Source organism: Gigantopelta aegis, chromosome 7 (genome assembly GCF_016097555.1).
Source record: "Gigantopelta aegis isolate Gae_Host chromosome 7, Gae_host_genome, whole genome shotgun sequence".
In the NCBI taxonomy this organism is placed as follows: domain Eukaryota; kingdom Metazoa; phylum Mollusca; class Gastropoda; order Neomphalida; family Peltospiridae; genus Gigantopelta; species Gigantopelta aegis.
The window spans coordinates 15310692-15331303 of NC_054705.1; the positions used below are offsets into that span (position 1 = coordinate 15310692).

General features: G+C 40.5%; 1 protein-coding gene across 1 annotated transcript; it reads left to right on the forward strand.

Annotated features, from left to right (window-relative positions):
• The first annotated feature begins 2482 nt into the window (after positions 1-2482).
• Positions 2483-19747, forward strand: LOC121377930 (ficolin-3-like). The gene is made up of 5 exons (XM_041506025.1): positions 2483-2945; positions 4723-4850; positions 14811-14907; positions 16884-17048; positions 19053-19747. Exons 1-5 carry the CDS (start codon positions 2483-2485, stop codon positions 19283-19285), a joined length of 1086 nt encoding a protein of 361 aa, XP_041361959.1. The 3' UTR covers positions 19286-19747.
• Positions 19748-20612: the final 865 nt, after the last annotated feature.

The following is a 20612-nucleotide window of genomic DNA, read 5'->3' on the forward strand; positions in this document are numbered from 1 at the left end:
GTCATTGCATGTCCCAAACACATTCCCACGGTTACATTCGATAAAACGCAGCTACTGTACAATAAAGTTCCAAAATGTGAATATTCGCAAAAACGCAGCCACGTGCAAACCATGTCACCACTGCACGTGCGTTGTCTGCACGTGCAACATGAACACCGACAGTATAAAAGTGCAGGGTGTTCGCTTGCCTGGCCTCTGTATCTGGCCGACAGTTGACAATCCAGGACATGCCATGTCTCAGTGAACCGCAGAGAAACAATGCCATCGGCCGACTAGACGCAGGAGAATCCAGAACGGCCGTTGCCAGGGCATTCCATGTGTCCCCAAGCACCATCTCCAGACTGTGTGACCGTTACCAGCAACATGGATCAACACGTGACCTCCCTAGATCCGGTCGACCACGGGTCACTACCCCCGGGCAGGACCGCTACATCCGGGTACGCCACCTTCGGGAACGATTGACTACTGCCACCTCCACAGCCGCAGCAATACCAGGTTTGCGCAGGATATCCGACCAGACCGTACGGAACCGCCTACGTGAGGTAGGAATTCGTGGCAGACGTCCAGTTCGAGGTGTCATCTTAACACCACAACACCGTCGACTCCGACTGCAGTGGTGCCAGATTCATCGACAATGGCCTCAACTGCGATGGAGACAGGTGTGGTTCAGTGACGAGTCCCGATTTCTGCTCCGACGTCATGATGGAAGATGTCGCGTGTATAGGCGTCGTGGTGAACGTTATGCGGCAAACTGCGTGCAGGAAGTGGACAGATTCGGCGGGGGTAGTGTCATGGTGTGGGCAACCATCTCACACACTGGCAGAACTGACCTGGTCCACGTGCAGGGCAACCTGAATGCACAGGGCTACATTGACCAGATCCTCCGGCCACACATCGTTCCAGTTATGGCCAACGCCAACGCAGTGTTCCAACATGACAACGCCAGGCCTCACACAGCACGTCTCACAACGGCTTTCCTACAGAACAACAACATTAATGTCCTTCCTTGGCCATCGATATCACCGGATTTGAACCCAATTGAGCATCTATGGGACGAGTTGGACCGACGCCTCCGACAACGACAACCACAGCCCCAGACCCTGCCCGAGCTGGCAGCAGCCTTGCAGGCCGAGTGGGCCACCATCCCCCGGGACGTCATCCGTACACTGGTTGCTTCAATGGGCAGGCGGTGCCAGGCAGTTGTCAACACACGCGGAGGCCACACCCGGTATTGACTCCAGATGACCTTGACCTTGGTGGTGTGTCCTATCACTTACTCACAATGGATTAGAGTGAATTGTGAACAATCCTGCAACATTTGGTAATTATTGGACTCACCATTCAATAATTAAATCAATTCTCCAAATGTTACGACAATGTGGTTTTGCGTTTCTTCTTTTGAAGAGTATATATATATATATATATATATATATATATATATATATATATATATATATATATATATAAATGGTAAAAGAAAACAAGTGTACAGTATATATGTATTTTAAAAAATAATTCTTTTACATGTTTCATCTTAACTTCAAAAAGGAACTGATCAATAACTGTGTGTGTATACACACACACACACACACACACACACATACACACACACACACAGACACACACACACACACACACACAATGAGGTGGGGGAAAAAACCTTTTTGTCCCCGGTCTGGGACCGATTCTCGATCTTCAAAATTAATTTTAAAAACGTGTTTGCGGTTTCCACTTTTGTCATTCTTGTCGGTCCGCCTTTAAAATGATTTTATAATTTTTATTTTTATTCCTGTCTTTTTTCCCTCTCCCTCCTGCCAACACCTCCACTATGTATATATATATATATATATATATATATATATATATATATATATATATATATATATATATATATATATATATATATATATATATATATTATATATATATATATATATATATTGTATTTTGTCTAAATAGTGTTTTGTGTTCTTAATACGATGTAATATAGTTTCGTTCATAAATGTTATCTGAATTTCTCTTCAGACAACTACCAGTCCATGTTCCGCGGTTACCTGCTTGCGGTCCGATGTTTGCAGAGTTACTCGAGGAAGCCGTAACCCGAAATGTGTACCACGGGATTATAACGTGACAACGCCGTCTTCAGGTACATACGTTGGGGCCGGGATCTATCTCTTTCTGTAGAGTGACAGCCTCTACAATTGTTGTGGAGATCTCCGCGTCTCTTCTTTTTTTTTTTGCTATGGACTACTAGTATACTTGAGTTTTTGTTTGTTTCTTCTGCTTTCGGTCTGAATGACAAAAGCCTTTAACATTTGCAGGCTGAATTGTTTTTTCTTTATCCTTAATTGTTTTCTCTTTCATAGTTATTAAAATACAACAATTTTTATTTTTTTAAAATACAAAAATACAAAACAAAACAAAACAAAATAATAATATTTCAGGCCTGTAAGAATAATTTCTGGAGGGGGCACAATCTGTAATGAACGTGACACAGTCTCTATTAGACGTGGCACAATCTCTAATGGACGTGGCACAATCTCTATTAGACGTGGCAGAATCTCTAATGGACGGGGCACAGTTTCTATTAGACGTGGCACAATCTCTATTTCACGGGGCACAGTCTCTGTTAGACGTGGCACAATCTTTAATGGACGGGGCACAATCTCTGTTAGACGTGGTACAATCTCTATTGCACGGGGCACAGTCTCTATTAGACGTGGCACAATCTCTAATGGACGTGGCACAATCTCTATTAGACGTGGCAGAATCTCTAATGGACGGGGCACAGTTTCTATTAGACGTGGCACAATCTCTATTTCACGGGGCACAGTCTCTGTTAGACGTGGCACAATCTTTAATGGACGGGGCACAATCTCTGTTAGACGTGGTACAATCTCTATTGCACGGGGCACAGTCTCTATTAGACATGGCACAATCTCGGGGTACAATCTCTAATGGACGGGGCACAAACTCTAATGGATGGGGTACAATATCTAATGGACGGGGCACAGTCTCTAATGGACGGGACACAGTCTCTATTGGAGGAGTGTCACAAGCCATACTTTCATCTTTATTTATGTAGAGTAGAAGGTAAAACCGTACATCGTTGTCCTCGAGTACGAGGCACAAACACCCACCCAAACACGCACGCACACACACACACACACATACACATACACATACACACAACACATACACATACACATACGCACACACATAGACACACGCACGCACACACATACACACACGCATACACACACACACGCACACATACATATACACACGCACACACACGCGCGCAGACATACATACACACACGCGCGCGCGCGCGTGCGCGCGCACACACACATACGCACGCACATATACACACACGCACATATACACACACGCACACACACATACACACACGCGCACACACACACATATTGCTATACACACACACGCGCGCACACATACATACACACACACATACACATACACGCACACACACGCACATACACACACAAACACACATACACACACACAAACACGCACCCAAACACACATACACCCACCCAAACACACATACACACACACACACAAATACCCACCCAAACAGACATACACACACACACACACAGACACCCTCCCAAACACACATTCACACACGCGCGCACACACACATACACACACATAAACACACACACGCACACACACACACACCCAAACACATATACACATACAAACACCCACCCAAACACACACATACACACACGCACACACACACAAACACACGCGCGCACACATACACACACACAAACACACACACACACGCACACACACACACGCACACACATACATACACATGCACACCCAAACACACATACACACACCCAAACACCCACCCAAACACACATACACATACAGACACCCACCCAGACACGCATACACAAACACCCACCCAAACACACATACATACACACGCACAGAGACACCCACCCAAACACACATACACAAACACCCACCCAAACACACACACACAAACACCCACCCAAACACACATACATACACAGACACACACACAGAGACACCCACCCAAACACACATACATACACACACACACAGACACCCACCCAAACACACATACATACACACACACACACAGAGACTCCACCCAAACACACATACATACACACACACACACACACACACACAGACTCCACCCAAACACACATACACACACGCGCACACACGCGCACTCACACGCACACCCACACACGCACACACATACACGCACACATAAACGCACACACACATATACACACACATACACACGCATACACACACGCACACATACACGCACACGCGCACACACACACACACAAACATATAATCATACCATATATAAAATAATGTTCATATATTATACATTTACAATGTAGTAGTATTTTCTCTATAGTATAGAATGAATGAATGAATGAATGAATGAATGTTTAACGACACCCCAGCACAAAGATACACATCGGCTATTGGGCGTCACAAATGGTAAGTATATGAACTATAGTATACAATGAGTTATTTTTCTATAAACGCTATTTGGAATCAATAAGCATTTCATTTTTCCAGATGGAATACCCACTGTGATATAATATTTTAAAAAGTCAATGTATTAATGATCAATAGAATTTAATATGTGTACATGCATTTGGAAAACGACTGTACTTGTGTTTGACCGTCTAGATATGACCCGAGACTGCCGTGACGTCATGTCCACCAATACCGCAGATGGAATCTACCAGCTGGAGTCACCGGGTGTTTCCAATATGACAGTGTACTGCGATATGACAACTGATGGCGGAGGATGGTTGGTATGTGATAATTATATACTGTTATATAAGATCATATATATATACATACATACACAGAGGCTCGCATAATACATTATTTGTATTCCTAATATATGATATTGACGATACCGAAATACACGAGGGTTATAATCTCTTTATCATATAAGCTCAAGCTTAATACAACGTGTTTTTGTAAACTGTACACGCAACTTTAATTCCAGTCCTCCATTACTAGATATTCAAATGACGTAAGAATATGTGGCGCGGTGTATTTATGAATGGAAATGACGTCAAACTCGAATGACGTCATTTTGGATGTCCTTACATCAAAATAAAGTTATGCCTAACGTTTTTTGTTTTTTGAACGCTGGACAGCTTTCAGTGTCAAATTGCCATTGAAATGTTTTTATTTGATGATTATGAATGCATACGTCAATCATGGAGTCTCACCCAAGTACGTTTGCTTAAATGTCAATAAACCTAGTGCCAAGACCTCGACTAATTTACATCTAATTTGCGAAGTTATCAAATTCTTTTAAAAAGTATATGATCTGAAAAATATCACATACTTTGATTGCACTGAAAATGTAAGATATTATATGATATATATATATATATATATATATACACATATACTATGAAAACGCACAACCTAGTTTTGTGCGGATATATGTTGTTTTAAGCAAATTATTAAACTGGAAATGCAGTTCAGTAATTCATAATCATCACTTTTGTTTGTTTCGAAATTGTTTTTAATGCAAATGCACGTGACAATTATTGTGCCCTATGTCAAAATGGCAAAACGCATATTTTTCACTTGAAAGTCGAGTTCATGTGGCAACCCGAGATTCTCGTGCAACATTCTCCTTTACTGAATAAAACAATCACGAATCTATGCCGTTAGTTTACCTAACTTTTACGATGCCTAGACTTTCTGAAAATCAACGCAACCAAGCAATAGGTCTTTTAGCAGCAGGAATTTCTGCCAGAGAGACAGCCAGACGATTTAATTGTCACCATACAACAATTACACGATTAGATGTAAGGTATTGACAGACTGGAGTTTTCCGGGATCGACCGAGACCAGGTGCACAGCGCGTTACAACACCAGCCCAAGACCGTCATATACGGCTGCTTCATTTACGCGACCGTTTCCGAACATCAACACGTACAGCTGCAGAAGTCGTTGGTAGACGAGGACCAATAGCTCCCATCACGGTACGACGTCGATTATGATCCGTCGGACAACGTGCAAGACGACCTTACGTTGGACCAATTTTGACTCAAAGGCACCGTCAGCAGCGAATGCAGTGGACACAGCAACGTTATAACTGGCGTAGATTGCAGTGGAGGCAAGTCCTTTTCACAGATGAAAGCAAGTTCCACCTCTATCACGCTGACAGTCGTCAACACGTCTGGGGACGACGCGCGGAACGTTTTGCAGAGTGCTGTGTTTTGGAATCCAACAGATGGGGAGGGGGCAGCGTAATGGTTTGGGGAGGTTTCAGCTACCATCACCGGACTCCACTGTACATTTGGATGGAACGCGTTACGGCTGTAAGTTACAAAGATTACGTTCTGTGGCCGATAGTTATCCTCCATTTTCGTGTCCATCCAGAATTACAGATTTTGCAGCAAGACAGTACTCGTCCGCACACTGCACGTGTATGCATGCAGTTTCTGCAACGTAGTCACATCACGTCATGAAATGGCCTGCAATGTCACCTGATATGGCACCTGTCACGGGGATCCTATAATACCCGTAACTTAATGAAACACGATTATCAAAATATCTCTCCTAACTGTATATCTATTAGATCTCTCTGTAACAGGCAGTTATACCCGCTGACTCGTCTAGGTATGATCAGAGATAAGATCTTATATAAAGTATATATTATTATAGCACGTTTAGTTCACTAGAAAACACAACAAAAACACAATACACTTTGGAATCTGTATTAACCTACGCTGACAAATGTACTGCCGCAGTAGTTAATTAACAACAACAAATAATAACAACCCAGAACTGATCACTTAATTAGTTAATCTCTAGGTGTCTAGTTTACACAATATGCTAATCACTTCACCGTGACACAACACCCACACGTGTGATAATTGAGAAACGCTTCCAGGAGAACTTAATTAATAAAGGAATTACAACTCTATTCCTAACTGGTTAATTTTTAATTAACCCTTACTACTCGTTCAATAACGTGTGATAATTGAGAAACGCTTCCAGGAGAACTTAATTAATAAAGGAATTACAACTGTATTCCTAACTGGTTAATTTTTAATTAACCCTTACTACTCGTTCAATAACGTGTGATAATTGAGAAACGCTTCCAGGAGAACTTAATTAATAAAGGAATTACAACTCTATTCCTAACTGGTTAATTTTTAATTAACCCTTAACTACTCATTCAGTAACCTTGTAATACAGACTTAATACTGGTACATATCACAATAAAGACAATAACCTACAGTTTACCTAGGTCCTCTAGGATGACTGGTTAAGCTTTAATAATATTTTAGACAGTGAGCCTACAGTGTACTGCGTCAGATGACCGGCAGCACCGTCTAAATAATATTGGTATAATACAGTATTAAAATATTTAAAGTCACATCAATCACATCAAGGTTATACAACAGAGCAGAAATGATATTTACCAAGTCCGGACGGACTAACGTTCCCCTGGAGCCTTCCTTTTGTTTCTCCCTGATATCTCTAAAACCCTAGCTATTTATTAAAAAAATCCGAATATCGCCTGGGGGTACAAGGCGGTACCTCACGTATCAAGTGAATTTCCACAGCAACCAAGACGGAATATCTTTCTCTGATCGTCAGACTTAATGACGCCTAGTCGCCAATTCACGGTTGTAAAAACCGCACTCGCGGAGGTATTACGTAACTACTGGCCACCTGGCCTCCACAGCTAGACTAAGTGCATATTGGGATGCACGGTCGCGCGAAGGTATTACGTAACAAGGTGCCCACTTGGGCTAAGTGCATTTGGAACTGCACACGGCCCTCTAAAACAATTAATATCGCCACAGGCGAAAAGAAATTAAGAGCATGTACCGTCACACACCCTAACCTCAAAAAGGATATTTCCTCTACTCTAGGAATAGGGAAATATACTACATTAAAACAAAATGTGCGTTAACCGACGCATCCGGGCATTTATAACACATGTAATAATAAGGTGACTACCAGTAATCACACTGAGTCTCTGAGTCCCTGGCATACAAATAAAATATATAAGAACAAAACAGAAATCAAGAATGTCAACACATTATCATAACGTTCAAGTTCGGGACAGGGCAACAGTGATTACATTGAATTTGCCCTTGATATGTTCAATGATAATTGGGAATTCCTGCAGGAGAAGACTCCATCTCAAAACTCTCTGGTTGGTGGCTTTCATTCTGTGAATGAAGGTAAGCGGATTATGATCAGTAAAGACCACCACTTGATGCACTGCCGATTTCACGTAGATCTGAAAATGCTTCAGAGCTTGTACCATGGCCAAAGCTTCCTTCTCTATAGTGGAATAGTTCACCTGGTGTTTGTCAAACTTTTTGGAGAAGAAACTTACAGGATGGTCCAGTCCATTTTCATCTTCCTGGAACAGCACGGCTCCAGCTCCCACGTCACTGGCATCCACAGCCAGCTTGAACGGCATTCGGTAGTCTGGTGCTGCCATCACGGGAGACGAGTAGCGCATCTGCTTGAGACGGTTGAATGACTTCTCGCATTCACCTGACCACTGGAACTTCGTTTCTTTCTTTTTCAGTGTCGCACGTTTTCCAGGTTTTCTCCGATAGGCATGCTGTTGAATCGGTGTAGCGTTGGGTTCCAAGCGCACATCCTGGCTTAAGGTATTGGTAACCGTTGGAAGGTCCTGACAAATGGAAACATTGTCTTGTATCAGCGTAGTCAACTTTTCTCGCTGGGGGTTCAAGTCTGCTAGAATCTGGCTGTTGGTTAATTTTCTCTCTGCAGTCTTGACGTCATCACAGGAAATTGAGTGACTCTCAATTTGGACAGGTAGCACTGGAACTATCGGCAGTCTGTCAAAATAACCTTTTAGCAAATTGATGTGACAATACCTACTTTTCCTAACCCTATCAGGAGTGTTTATCACATACCCTGTCTCATTAACCCGTTTGTGCACAACATAGGGCCCGAAATACCTGTTCTGCAATGAACCCCGTTTAATGGGAAGGTACAGCAGCACCTTATCCCCTGGTTTAAATTCCCGACTCCTAGTCTTCCTATCAAACACTGATTTTATTTTGCTCTGAGCATGGATCAGTTGCTTCCTAGCCTTCCTATCAAACACTGATTTTATTTTGCTCTGAGCATGGCTCAGTTGCTTCCTAGCCTTCCTATCTCTAACTCTCTTATTCATTAATACTCCCTTGTCCATATCATAACCTGACATCTGATCCTCCATCTCACCCTCTGTTAACAATGTAGTGCGAGCTGCCAGCAATTTTGGATCAGCCCCCTGCTCTAGAATTAACTCTTGTCTATTACAAGGTAAATCCCCTCTATCAAACACAACTGGTTCAATTCCCCTCTGCGGGAGATCAACAGGTTCCACCACATTTAATTCCTCAGTTGACTTATCTACCATTTTACTGATAACCTCATCCACTCCAATTTCATGGCTCACACACGTATCAGACAAATCACAAATATCCTCTGGGTTTCGTGTTACCCTTCTGGCCATAGCCCTAGTCATTGCACACGCAGGATATCTAATCTCATCAACCTCACACTCTTCTATGGGTAAAGGGCTGTCTTTAATTAACAATTGGTCACATTGCGGCTGACAACATTGACTAGTCAAATCATTACCCAACAAAAGGCAAGTCCTTCACAACACCCATAATGACTGGTCCCGTCACAAACTTCGAACACAAGAAAACGTTATGTAACCGGACAACCATATTTTCTCCAGTAACTGAGGTTAAAGCCAAACTACGTCCTGTATCTGAATTCTCAATACCAGCTAAACACTCTTGCGTTATCAGCGACTGACTACACCCGGTATCTCTATAGATTGATATTGCCTTAGGACTCAATTCTTGTTTCACATCACAAACCATACCAGTGGACACATACGGGTTTACTTTTTCTGCCATGGGACTAACCATTAACTCTCTCGCTAACGGAGCTGACCTCACTAAACCGACCACTTGAACATTATCGTGTTTCCTTTTAAAACAGTCCCCGACAAGATGGTTATCCTTTTTACAGTAACTGCAATGTGGACGAAAAGTTCGTGCATTGGCTGATAATGCAGGCTTATCCTTACTTTGCCCACCTGGTGCATTCCTTGCCTGACTAGCTGACCAACTAGATGACTCTCCCCGATAGTTACTTTCCCGGGAAAAACCTGGCTGAAATTTCTTCTTATCACCCTGTTGTATAGAGCTACCCTGTACTGCCTGAGCTTTGTGTATTAACACGTAGTCATCTGCAACTATGCCTGCCTCCTCTATCTTTTTGACATCACGATCCTCTAAATGAATACGTAAGCTAACTGGTAATCCATTTTTAATGTCCTGTAAGATCAACAACTCCCGTAACTCGGTATATGACTCTACCTGATGAGACACCACCCATTTATCAAACATCCCTGCCTTCTTAGCCACAAACTCACTATAAGAATGACCATGCGTTTTTCTCAACTCGCTATACCGTAAACGATAATCCTCAGGTCGTAATTCATACACCCTCAACACTGCCGCCTTAACTAGGTCGTACTGACTTGCTCGCTCATCACTCATTGAATTATAAGCTACACTAGCCTTCCCCTTAAACTTAGACACGGCTAACAATGTCCACTTAGACTGCGGCCAATTTAGCTGCTTAGCGGCCCGTTCAAAAAGTTGGAAGAACATATCTACCTCCTGGTTATCAAATACAGGCACTGATCTATAAGCCTCCTACATGTTAAACCCATTTCCGGCCTCAAGTCTAACTTCTTCAGTATTCAACTTTAACTCATGTTCCACTTTTAATTTTTTTTAACTGGAATTCTCTATCCCTATCTCTCTCTTCTCTACCCCTCTCTCTCTCTCTCTCTCTCTCTCTCTCTCTCTCTCTCTCTCTCTCTATCGCTATCTTCTTTTTCTCTCTCCCTCTCTCTATCTCTCTCTCTCTATCTTCTCTATCTCTCTCTCTATCTAATGCACATTCTTCTCTTTCGTACTCAAGCTTTTTAAAAGCTAATTGTTGTTCCACACTTAACTCATTTATCTCTATCTCTGGAACAATTTCACTGTCTTTCATAACAGGACTATCACCAAAAACTTCCTGGATAATAATTGTCCTTATATCTCCTAAGGTTTTAGCTGATGTTAAATCAATTTCTCGCTCACCCGCGATTTCAACTAACTCGGCCTTACGTGCTCGCTTAATCTCCACTACACTGAGTGTAGGCCTATCCAGCAAATTCTTATCCATGTTTAGATATGACGCACTTATTATTAATTAATTTTCTAGTGAACAACGTTGCTACTTCTAGTTATTTGTAAAAATAATTTATAAAGCCCCCATTTACAAACAATACTTTTTTAAATATGCGTGTCCCGTTTCAGATCCGGGACGAGCGCCCCAATTTTCACTCCTGTCACGGGGATCCTATAATACCCGTAACTGAATGAAACACGATTATCAAAATATCTCTCCTAACTGTATATCTATTAGATCTCTCTGTAACAGGCAGTTATACCCGCTGGCTCGTCTAGGTATGATCAGAGATAAGATCTTATATAAAGTATATATTATTATAGCACGTTTAGTTCACTAGAAAACACAACAAAAACACAATACACTTTGGAATCTGTATTAACCTACGCTGACAAATGTACTGCCGCAGTAGTTAATTAACAACAACAAATAATAAGAACCCAGAACTGATCACTTAATTAGTTAATCTCTAGGTGTCTAGTTTACACAATATGCTAATCACTTCACCGTGACACAACACCCACACGTGTGATAATTGAGAAACGCTTCCAGGAGAACTTAATTAATAAAGGAATTACAACTCTATTCCTAACTGGTTAATTTTTAATTAACCCTTACTACTCGTTCAATAACGTGTGATAATTGAGAAACGCTTCCAGGAGAACTTAATTAATAAAGGAATTACAACTGTATTCCTAACTGGTTAATTTTTAATTAACCCTTACTACTCGCTCAATAACGTGTGATAATTGAGAAACGCTTCCAGGAGAACTTAATTAATAAAGGAATTACAACTGTATTCCTAACTGGTTAATTTTTAATTAACCCTTACTACTCGTTCAATAACGTGTGATAATTGAGAAACGCTTCCAGAAGAACTTAATTAATAAAGGAATTACAACTCTATTCCTAACTGGTTAATTTTTAATTAACCCTTAACTACTCATTCAGTAACCTTGTAATACAGACTTAATACTGGTACATATCACAATAAAGACAATAACCTACAGTTTACCTAGGTCCTCTAGGATGACTGGTTAAGCTTTAATAATATTTTAGACAGTGAGCCTACAGTGTACTGCGTCAGATGACCGGCAGCACCGTCTAAATAATATTGGTATAATACAGTATTAAAATATTTAAAGTCACATCAATCACATCAAGGTTATACAACAGAGCAGAAATGATATTTACCAAGTCCGGACGGACTAACGTTCCCCTGGAGCCTTCCTTTTGTTTCTCCCTGATATCTCTAAAACCCTAGCTATTTATTTAAAAAATCCGAATATCGCCTGGGGGTACAAGGCGGTACCTCACGTATCAAGTGAATTTCCACAGCGACCAAGACGGCATATCTTTTTCTGATCGTCAGACTTAATGACGCCTAGTCGCCAATTCACGGTTGTAAAAACCGCACTCGCGGAGGTATTACGTAACTACTGGCCACCTGGCCTCCACACCTAGACTAAGTGCATATTGGGATGCACGGTCGCGCGAAGGTGTTACGTAACAAGGTGCCCACCTGGGCTAAGTGCATTTGAAACTGCACAAGGTCCTCTAAACCAATTAATATCGCCACAGGCGAAAAGAAATTAAGAGCATGTACCGTCATAGCACCCATTCAACACGTGTGGGACGAAACTGGGAGGCGATTGTCCAGAGTGCAGCAGTTACGGAATGTGCAACAGTTAGAGGACGCTTTGGTGCTAGAATGGAACGGAATTCTACAGACATTCTTCCAAAACCTTGTCACCTCTATGAGAGACGATGTACGCTTTCCATAGCCGCACGCGGAGGACACATACGATACTGACATTTAAAGACATCTTTGTAATCTGATCTTACATTTTAATTTTATTGAGTAATCAACGCATTAATAAAATTTTATTCAAACAATTTTACAACTTTTTTAATTTTTACATTTACTTTGCTATCATTATTATAATTTGAAATATTCAGCGATTTTAATTTCCTTGATAAGAAATGATGAAACATTTTCTAAGTGGTGCCACACACACACACACATACACACACAAGCACGAGTTTTAAAACGTATCGAGTTGGATACGTTATTAACCAGTTGCAAAATAACGGACACGAATGTAGTATTCCATTTCTTACATATCCTAAAAAAGAACCAAAAAAAGAAGAAAATACATTTAAACGCCTTTTTGAAATAAAACATGTTTACGGCCCAAGCTTGTAGTTAACTTATGCATCACAGACGGGTAATTCAGGTTAACTTGTACGTCACAGAGTGATCAAATTCTATCGTGCTTTTTTCATTGTATTTGTATGCCATACGTATGTCTTTAAATTGTTATCACACGTATGTGTTATCAAAAATAACACATGTTGTGCTCACCAACGGGTGTGTAAGAAATGGTATTAAACTTCCTCCCTGACCTAAAATGTTTCTTGGACCCGCTGTCACATACACGTGTTTTTAGCTGACGTTAAAGTAGCCACAGCACTCGGTCATTCGGGAGGTAAATGAAGAATTCCGACTGTTGTCAGACAAATTTCTATAATAAAAATGCGGAATTTTCTTCTATCACTGAGTAGCCAAAGGTTCCGCTTTAGCATCACGAACATCTTAAACTTGACTTTATTCTCTTTTATATCGATCAAAGAAAGAAATGTTTTATTTAACGACGCACTCAACACATTTTATTTACGGTTATATTGCGTCAGACATATGGTTAAGGACCACACAGATTTTGAGAGGAAACCAGCTGTCGCCACTACATGGGCTACTCTTTCCGATTAGCAGCAAGGGATTTTTTATTTGCGCTTCCCACAGGCAGGATAGCACACACCATGGCCTTTGTTGAACCAGTTATGGATCACTGGTCGGTGTAAGTGGTTTACACCTACCCATTGAGCCTTGTGGAGCACTCACTCAGGGTTTGGAGTCGGTATCTGGATTAAAAATCCCATGCCTCGACTGGGATCCGAACCCAGTACCTACCAGCCTGTAGACCGATGGCCTAACCACTACGCCACCGATGCCAGTCTTTATATCGATCATTGTCGAGTTCGCAGATAACATTATTTTACATACTAAAAGGACTATACTGAGTTTCCAGATCTAGCTAGATTTATGTTTGTCCGTTCCCCCAACAAAATAAGTAACATTAAAACAAAACACCTAAACAAACACACGCACAAACAAAAAACAAAACAAAACAAAACAAAAAACAACAAACAACAAACAAAAAACCCCAAAAACAAACAAACCCACAAACAAAACAAAACAAAACAAAACAAAAACAAAACAAACAAAAACAACAAACACTATTTTACCGTAACATATTTTAAATATAAAGCATTATAATATGACAGGCGTGAGCTACAACAGTTTGCTCTGAATGTGCACGTTAAGTCCTATGGCCTGACCTGACCTGACCTGACGAAAACCGTACGCCTCTGACCGACTTTTATTATATATAATATGAGCGATTTCAAGAAAGCTAACGTCTGAATATAATTTGCAGGTCTTCCAAAGACGAGTGGATGGGTCAACTGATTTCTATAGAACTTGGAAGGAGTACATGGATGGTTTTGGAGACCTAACCGGCGAATTCTGGTTGGGTAGGTTTAACAGTCAATATGCCATGCATTTTCACACTTATAAACCTTAATTCAAAAGGATTGAAACACCAAACCTTAGTGTTTTGTTTAATCGATTTTTGCTTTTTAAGGGGGGGGGGGGGGTGTGTGTGTGTGTGTGGCGGCTTTGCTTTTTTTGCTTTTAATTTTAATTTTAATTTTTGCTTATTATGATCATGCCCCCAACCCACATAACCACTACAGTTATGGGCGGGCAGGAGCAGATTCATGGATCGGGGGGGGGGGGGGGGGGGTAGGATGGAAGGGTATCCGACGTCTCGTCCTCGCTCCATTCGGTTCCTTTGATATAGCATTTGCTTGGCACTATTTGGATCTGGGGAAAACCCGATAGGTCCACCGAAGAGGTTCTATTCTACAATCGAAGAAGCTCAGGCGAGCGCTCTGCCTACTGAACTAAATTACTCCCGTTTTTCTACAGAGAGACAGCATCTTCAGTACAAAAGCCTCATTTAACTCTAAAATAAAAACATTTCAGACACCGCCCACTCTTCCGAAAACAGATTGTAGTCCCTTTGTTTTCCGGAGTGTGTGTGTTGGTTGGGGGGGGGGGGGGGGGGGGGAGAGGGGGATGCATGCAACAGGAGTGATGCATGGTTGTATAAATTACTTTTCAATATATTTTTAATTTGTTTACCAGAACCAGACCCACACCCCAAAATAACAAACAAACAAAAAACAAAACAGAAAAAACCCCACAATGACATTTGAGATAACCCGCTCTGGTTGTCAGTCCTCAACTTGTTTGAAAGTTTATGAATTCTCACATATAGGGCGGAACGTAGCCCAGTGGTAAAGTGCTTACTTGATGCGCATCGGTCTGGAATCGATCCCCGTCGGTGGGCCCATTGGACTATTTCTCTTGCTAGCCAATGCACCACGACTGGTATATCAAAGGCAGGCCTTGGTATGTGTTATCCTGTGTCGGATGGTGCATATAAAAGATATCTTACTACTAATTAAACAAATGTAGCAGGTTTTTTTTTTTATATAAGACTGTCAAAATTACCATATGTTTCACATCCCAATAAATCAATGTACTCTAGTGGTGTCGTTATCTGAATAGTCCCTGTTCAAATCAGATGTCACTACAGTCTAAAGATCACTTTTATTATTATGCGTGAAGATGCAATGTTGGATTGAATGTCAGTATAGATGATGGACAACCAGTAACGCGGTTTACTTCCTAAAGCTGTATTCTAACCGGATGCTAGCAATTATTTTAGAAATCAGTGATTTCAATTGCCGCGTCCTAACCGCAATCGTACGGTGCGACAGATGAATCGGGCAAAACAGTGGGGAAAATTCGGGCAGTTTTTATCTGGGTAAAATTTCGGGCAAATCAACCCCTCCAGCCCCCCTAAATCAAAGAGTCCCCATACGCCCATGATTGAAATCAATTATTTCTAAAATAACCGCTAGCATCCAGTTAGGATACAGCTTAATACTGTGGATAAGTATTTTACTTGCAGTCAGTATTTGCTATTATTGATGTGGTCACTTATTTCTTCCAGTCAGTATATTAGAGGCGCTTTTAGTTTACGTCATTATATTTTAGTCTTACTGCATTAGACCTAGAACTCGATATTTCATTACACATTGCCTTGATATTGTAGATAGCAATTTTATTTTTCTATGTAGCCAATATATTTATCCGATAACTCATTAATTAGGTGGACCCAATGGGCTAATTATCGTTCCAGCCAGTGTTCCACAACTGGTGTAACAAAGGCCGTGGTATGTACTATCCAGTCTGTGGGATGGTGCATATAAAAGATCCCTTGCTGCTAATCGAAAAGAGTAGTCCATGAAGTGGCGACAGCGGGTTTCATCTCTCAATAGCTGTGTGGTCCTTAACCATATGTCCGACGCCATATAACTGTAAATAAAATGTGTTGAGTGCGTCGTTAAATAAAACATTTCCTTCCTTCATTAATTAGGAAACGAGAAAATCCACCAAATTACGAAACAGCAAAGCTACGAATTACGGATTGACCTAGAAGATTTTGCAGGAAATCGAACTTACGCAGTCTATTCACCGTTTTCATTGGACACCAAAGAACAGTTTTACACGCTGCACATCGGGAATTACAGTGGAAATGCAGGTGTGTAATATTTGTTTTGGCATTCGGCGATTATAGAACATTTTGAGATGTATACCAGTATAAACATGTATATGCATGTTATAAACGAATTTTATTACCTCTAAAGCCCGATCACTGGCATTCAAAGTAAGAAATTTCAATGTTTTGGCAGCTATAGAGTTTTTTAAAATATAATTCTAATTTGAATTTGACCGTGAGCTGACCTTGACCTCTAAATGTATGAAGCTCCATCTCAAAATATTATTTATGGGAACTGCGTCCAGGTAGGTGCTATAAAGTGCTTTTCTAGAGATTGTAGGCCTTTGACCGTGACATCTGAAATTAGGTAAAAATTATCACAAAAACAAGTGTGTTGTCCTAAAGTATAACTGTCCCAAATTGGGCGTTTTGGGCACGCGTGTAATCAAATGGATGTGTCAAAGAGGCAATAAATATCCGAAACATTGTATACAAGAGTCAGAGTTACTGTGTGTTTTATAATGAAAATTGGGTGATGTCGTTACAGTGGAGTTCTGGATGTGTGTGTGTGTGTGTATATATATATATTCTTCAAAAAAGTAGGGGAACCTGAAATATTAATGTTAATATCAACTATTAGACCGAACATACGTTTTGACCACAGACATCCTAGTAAAGAACGTTCAGTTCTGTTTATCAATACACCGAAACACATTCCATAGTTTGCACATGCATCACGCAGTTGCACCGTATACGTGCGTGGGGTGTCATTATCAATTTTGACAATTTCCAGAAAGGTCCATTAATCACTGTGGAACATTATTTCTGTCAATCCTTTCCATTCTGTTGATCATACAGTTGTTATTGTGTGTGTGTGTGTGTGTGTGTATATATATATATATATATATATATATATATATATATATATATATATACATACACATATATACATATATATATACATATACATATGTGTGTATATATATATATATATATATATATATATATATATATATATATATATACATACATACATACATACATACATACATATATATATATCAGGACCGTAGCTAGGATTTTTTGTTGGGGGGGGGGGGGCAACTGAGTAGTTAATAGTCTAAAACTCCTTTTCTTTAACTTTCTATAATGCTTTCCGAAAATATTTTCGGGGGGGGGGGGGGGGCTGCTAGCTACGGCCCTGTATGTGTGTGTGTGTATCCGCCCGCCCGCCCGCCTACCCACTGTTTGGCACCTTCCCGTGAATTGTAACAGTTTCTATCTTTTCCAAACCTTCATGCCCTTTCGTTGTAAAGAAATAAATCGCAGTTATGGAACGAATGAATGAATGAATGAATGAATGAATGCATGAATGAACAACACCCCGGCACAAAGATAGAGATCAGCTATTGGGTGTCAAACAAGGTAAGTACATCAATATGAATATTTTCATTTACAATAAAAATTGTATTATTATGTAATACAGTGTATACAAATAGCTGTGGGAAATGTATGCAGTTATAGAAGTACCATTCGGTTTGTGTGTGTGTGGGGGGGGGGGGGGGTATTTTTATTCTGTAATACAAGATGTCAAAAATCAAATATCAGTTGCTAAGATTATATTGGGCAACAGCAATAATAGTAATTGTTCATTTGCCTTTTTGTTATACACACAACAGCCATCACTTAAAGTTTGCTGAGGTAATTGTTCATTTGCCTTCTTGTTATACACACAACAGCCATCACTTAAAGTTTGCTGAGGTAATTGTTCATTTGCCTTCTTGTTATACACACAACAGCCATCACTTAAAATTTGCTGAGGTAATTGTTCATTTGCCTTCTTGTTATACACACAACAGCCATCACTTAAAATTTGCTGAGGTTCTTTCACTGATAATGGTTCACCCTCTCCATCTTAAAAAAATTTACTACTAATAAAAATATTTGTTTAAAAATCAAATCTCAGTTCCCAAGATAATTTCGAGCAGCAACAGCAACATTATGCTTTGTTAATTTGCCTTTTATATTTCTCTATCTCTGTTTCAGGCGATTCCCTAACGTATCATGATGCCAATGCTTTCACTACAAAGGATTTGGACTTGGATCGCAGCCCAGTAAACTGTGCCAAGATCTGTGAAGGTGCTTGGTGGTATAATAAATGTTGTATTTCAAATCTAAATGGAAGGTACACTACAGGCGACATGTATGCAGGTGTGGTGGCGTGGGACAGATATCTTTCTAAGATCACGGAGATGAAGTTAAGACCAACATCCACCTAAGCCGCTAAATATTGAACAGTGTGTATATCATATGGTTTGATATCAATTTTTGTTTTTTAAAATCCTGAATTCACTATAAGCATCGTCATGATATGACGACTAGATTAATTTCTATATGTTTTCGATCATGAACAAAAATATAACTTTTTGTGCCGGAACTACTTTTAGACTAGTTATGATCGTCAAGGTTATGTTGTATTGTTCCAAGTTACTTGTTCTTTTATTTCCAGTTGGTGAGTTCTAGGTGGGTTGGTCTCTGGTCAGACCAAAGTTCCGGAATTGATGCAACGTTTGTTTTTCTTTTTCATGGATTGCACAGAAAAGGCTTTAACGTCCTCTTCATCTGCCGTGGTACACCCGCGTAGGGGCGGGACGTAGCCCATTGGTAAAGCGTTCGCTTGATGCGCAGTCGGTCTAGGATCGATCCCCGTCTGTGAACCCATTGGGCTATTTCTCGTTCCAGCTAGTGCTCCACAACTGGTGTAACAAAGGTCGTGGTATGTACTATTCTGTCTGAGGGATGGTGCATATAAAAGATCCCATGCTGTTAATCGGAAAGGAGTAGCCCATGAAGTGGCGACAGCGGGTTTCCTCTCTCAATATCTGTGTGGTCCTTACCCATATGTCTGACGCCATATAACCGTAAATAAAATGTGTTGAGTGTGTCGTTAAATAAAACATTTTCTTCTGGTCCATCCGCAATGGCCATGGTGCCCACTCCTTTGCCTCGATACGTTAAATATGTTTCTTTTCCATTTTCCATATTGATGGGGTTTTCCAATTGTCGCCCAGCAGTTTATGACGTTGTCCTTATGACGTTAACCGTACGGCCGCCATTAAGGGAGTGAAATCCACACAACAATAACGTGACGGCATTGCATCTGGGTGCAATTTCAGTATTGATGACTGTCTTGGAACGTTTTGTAAAAACAAAACCAGTCTCTCGGATAATTCAACCTTTTTTAAAGATTGTATGTATATTCATATCAATGTCGGTGGAAATCTGTGAATGGGTAAAAACATAAATAATAAAGCACCTAGACACGCCAATACAAAAGCATAGCGAATAATTTAAACACACGCAAGTAAATGTTTGATGGTTATTAAGTGAAACTCTACTGAATGCATCCTAAAATAAAATAAAATATTTCAGTTATGTACGTTTGTAGAAAACGTGTGTACCATTTAAAAAAACGAAAGACTGACCTTAAATCTAGATATCAACGTTTAGCTATTACTATTATTAGCTTTGGGATATTCCAGATGTGATCACGTGGGGTTGAAGTGGGGCGCAGTTCACACTTCCATATTATATTGCTCTGTTATT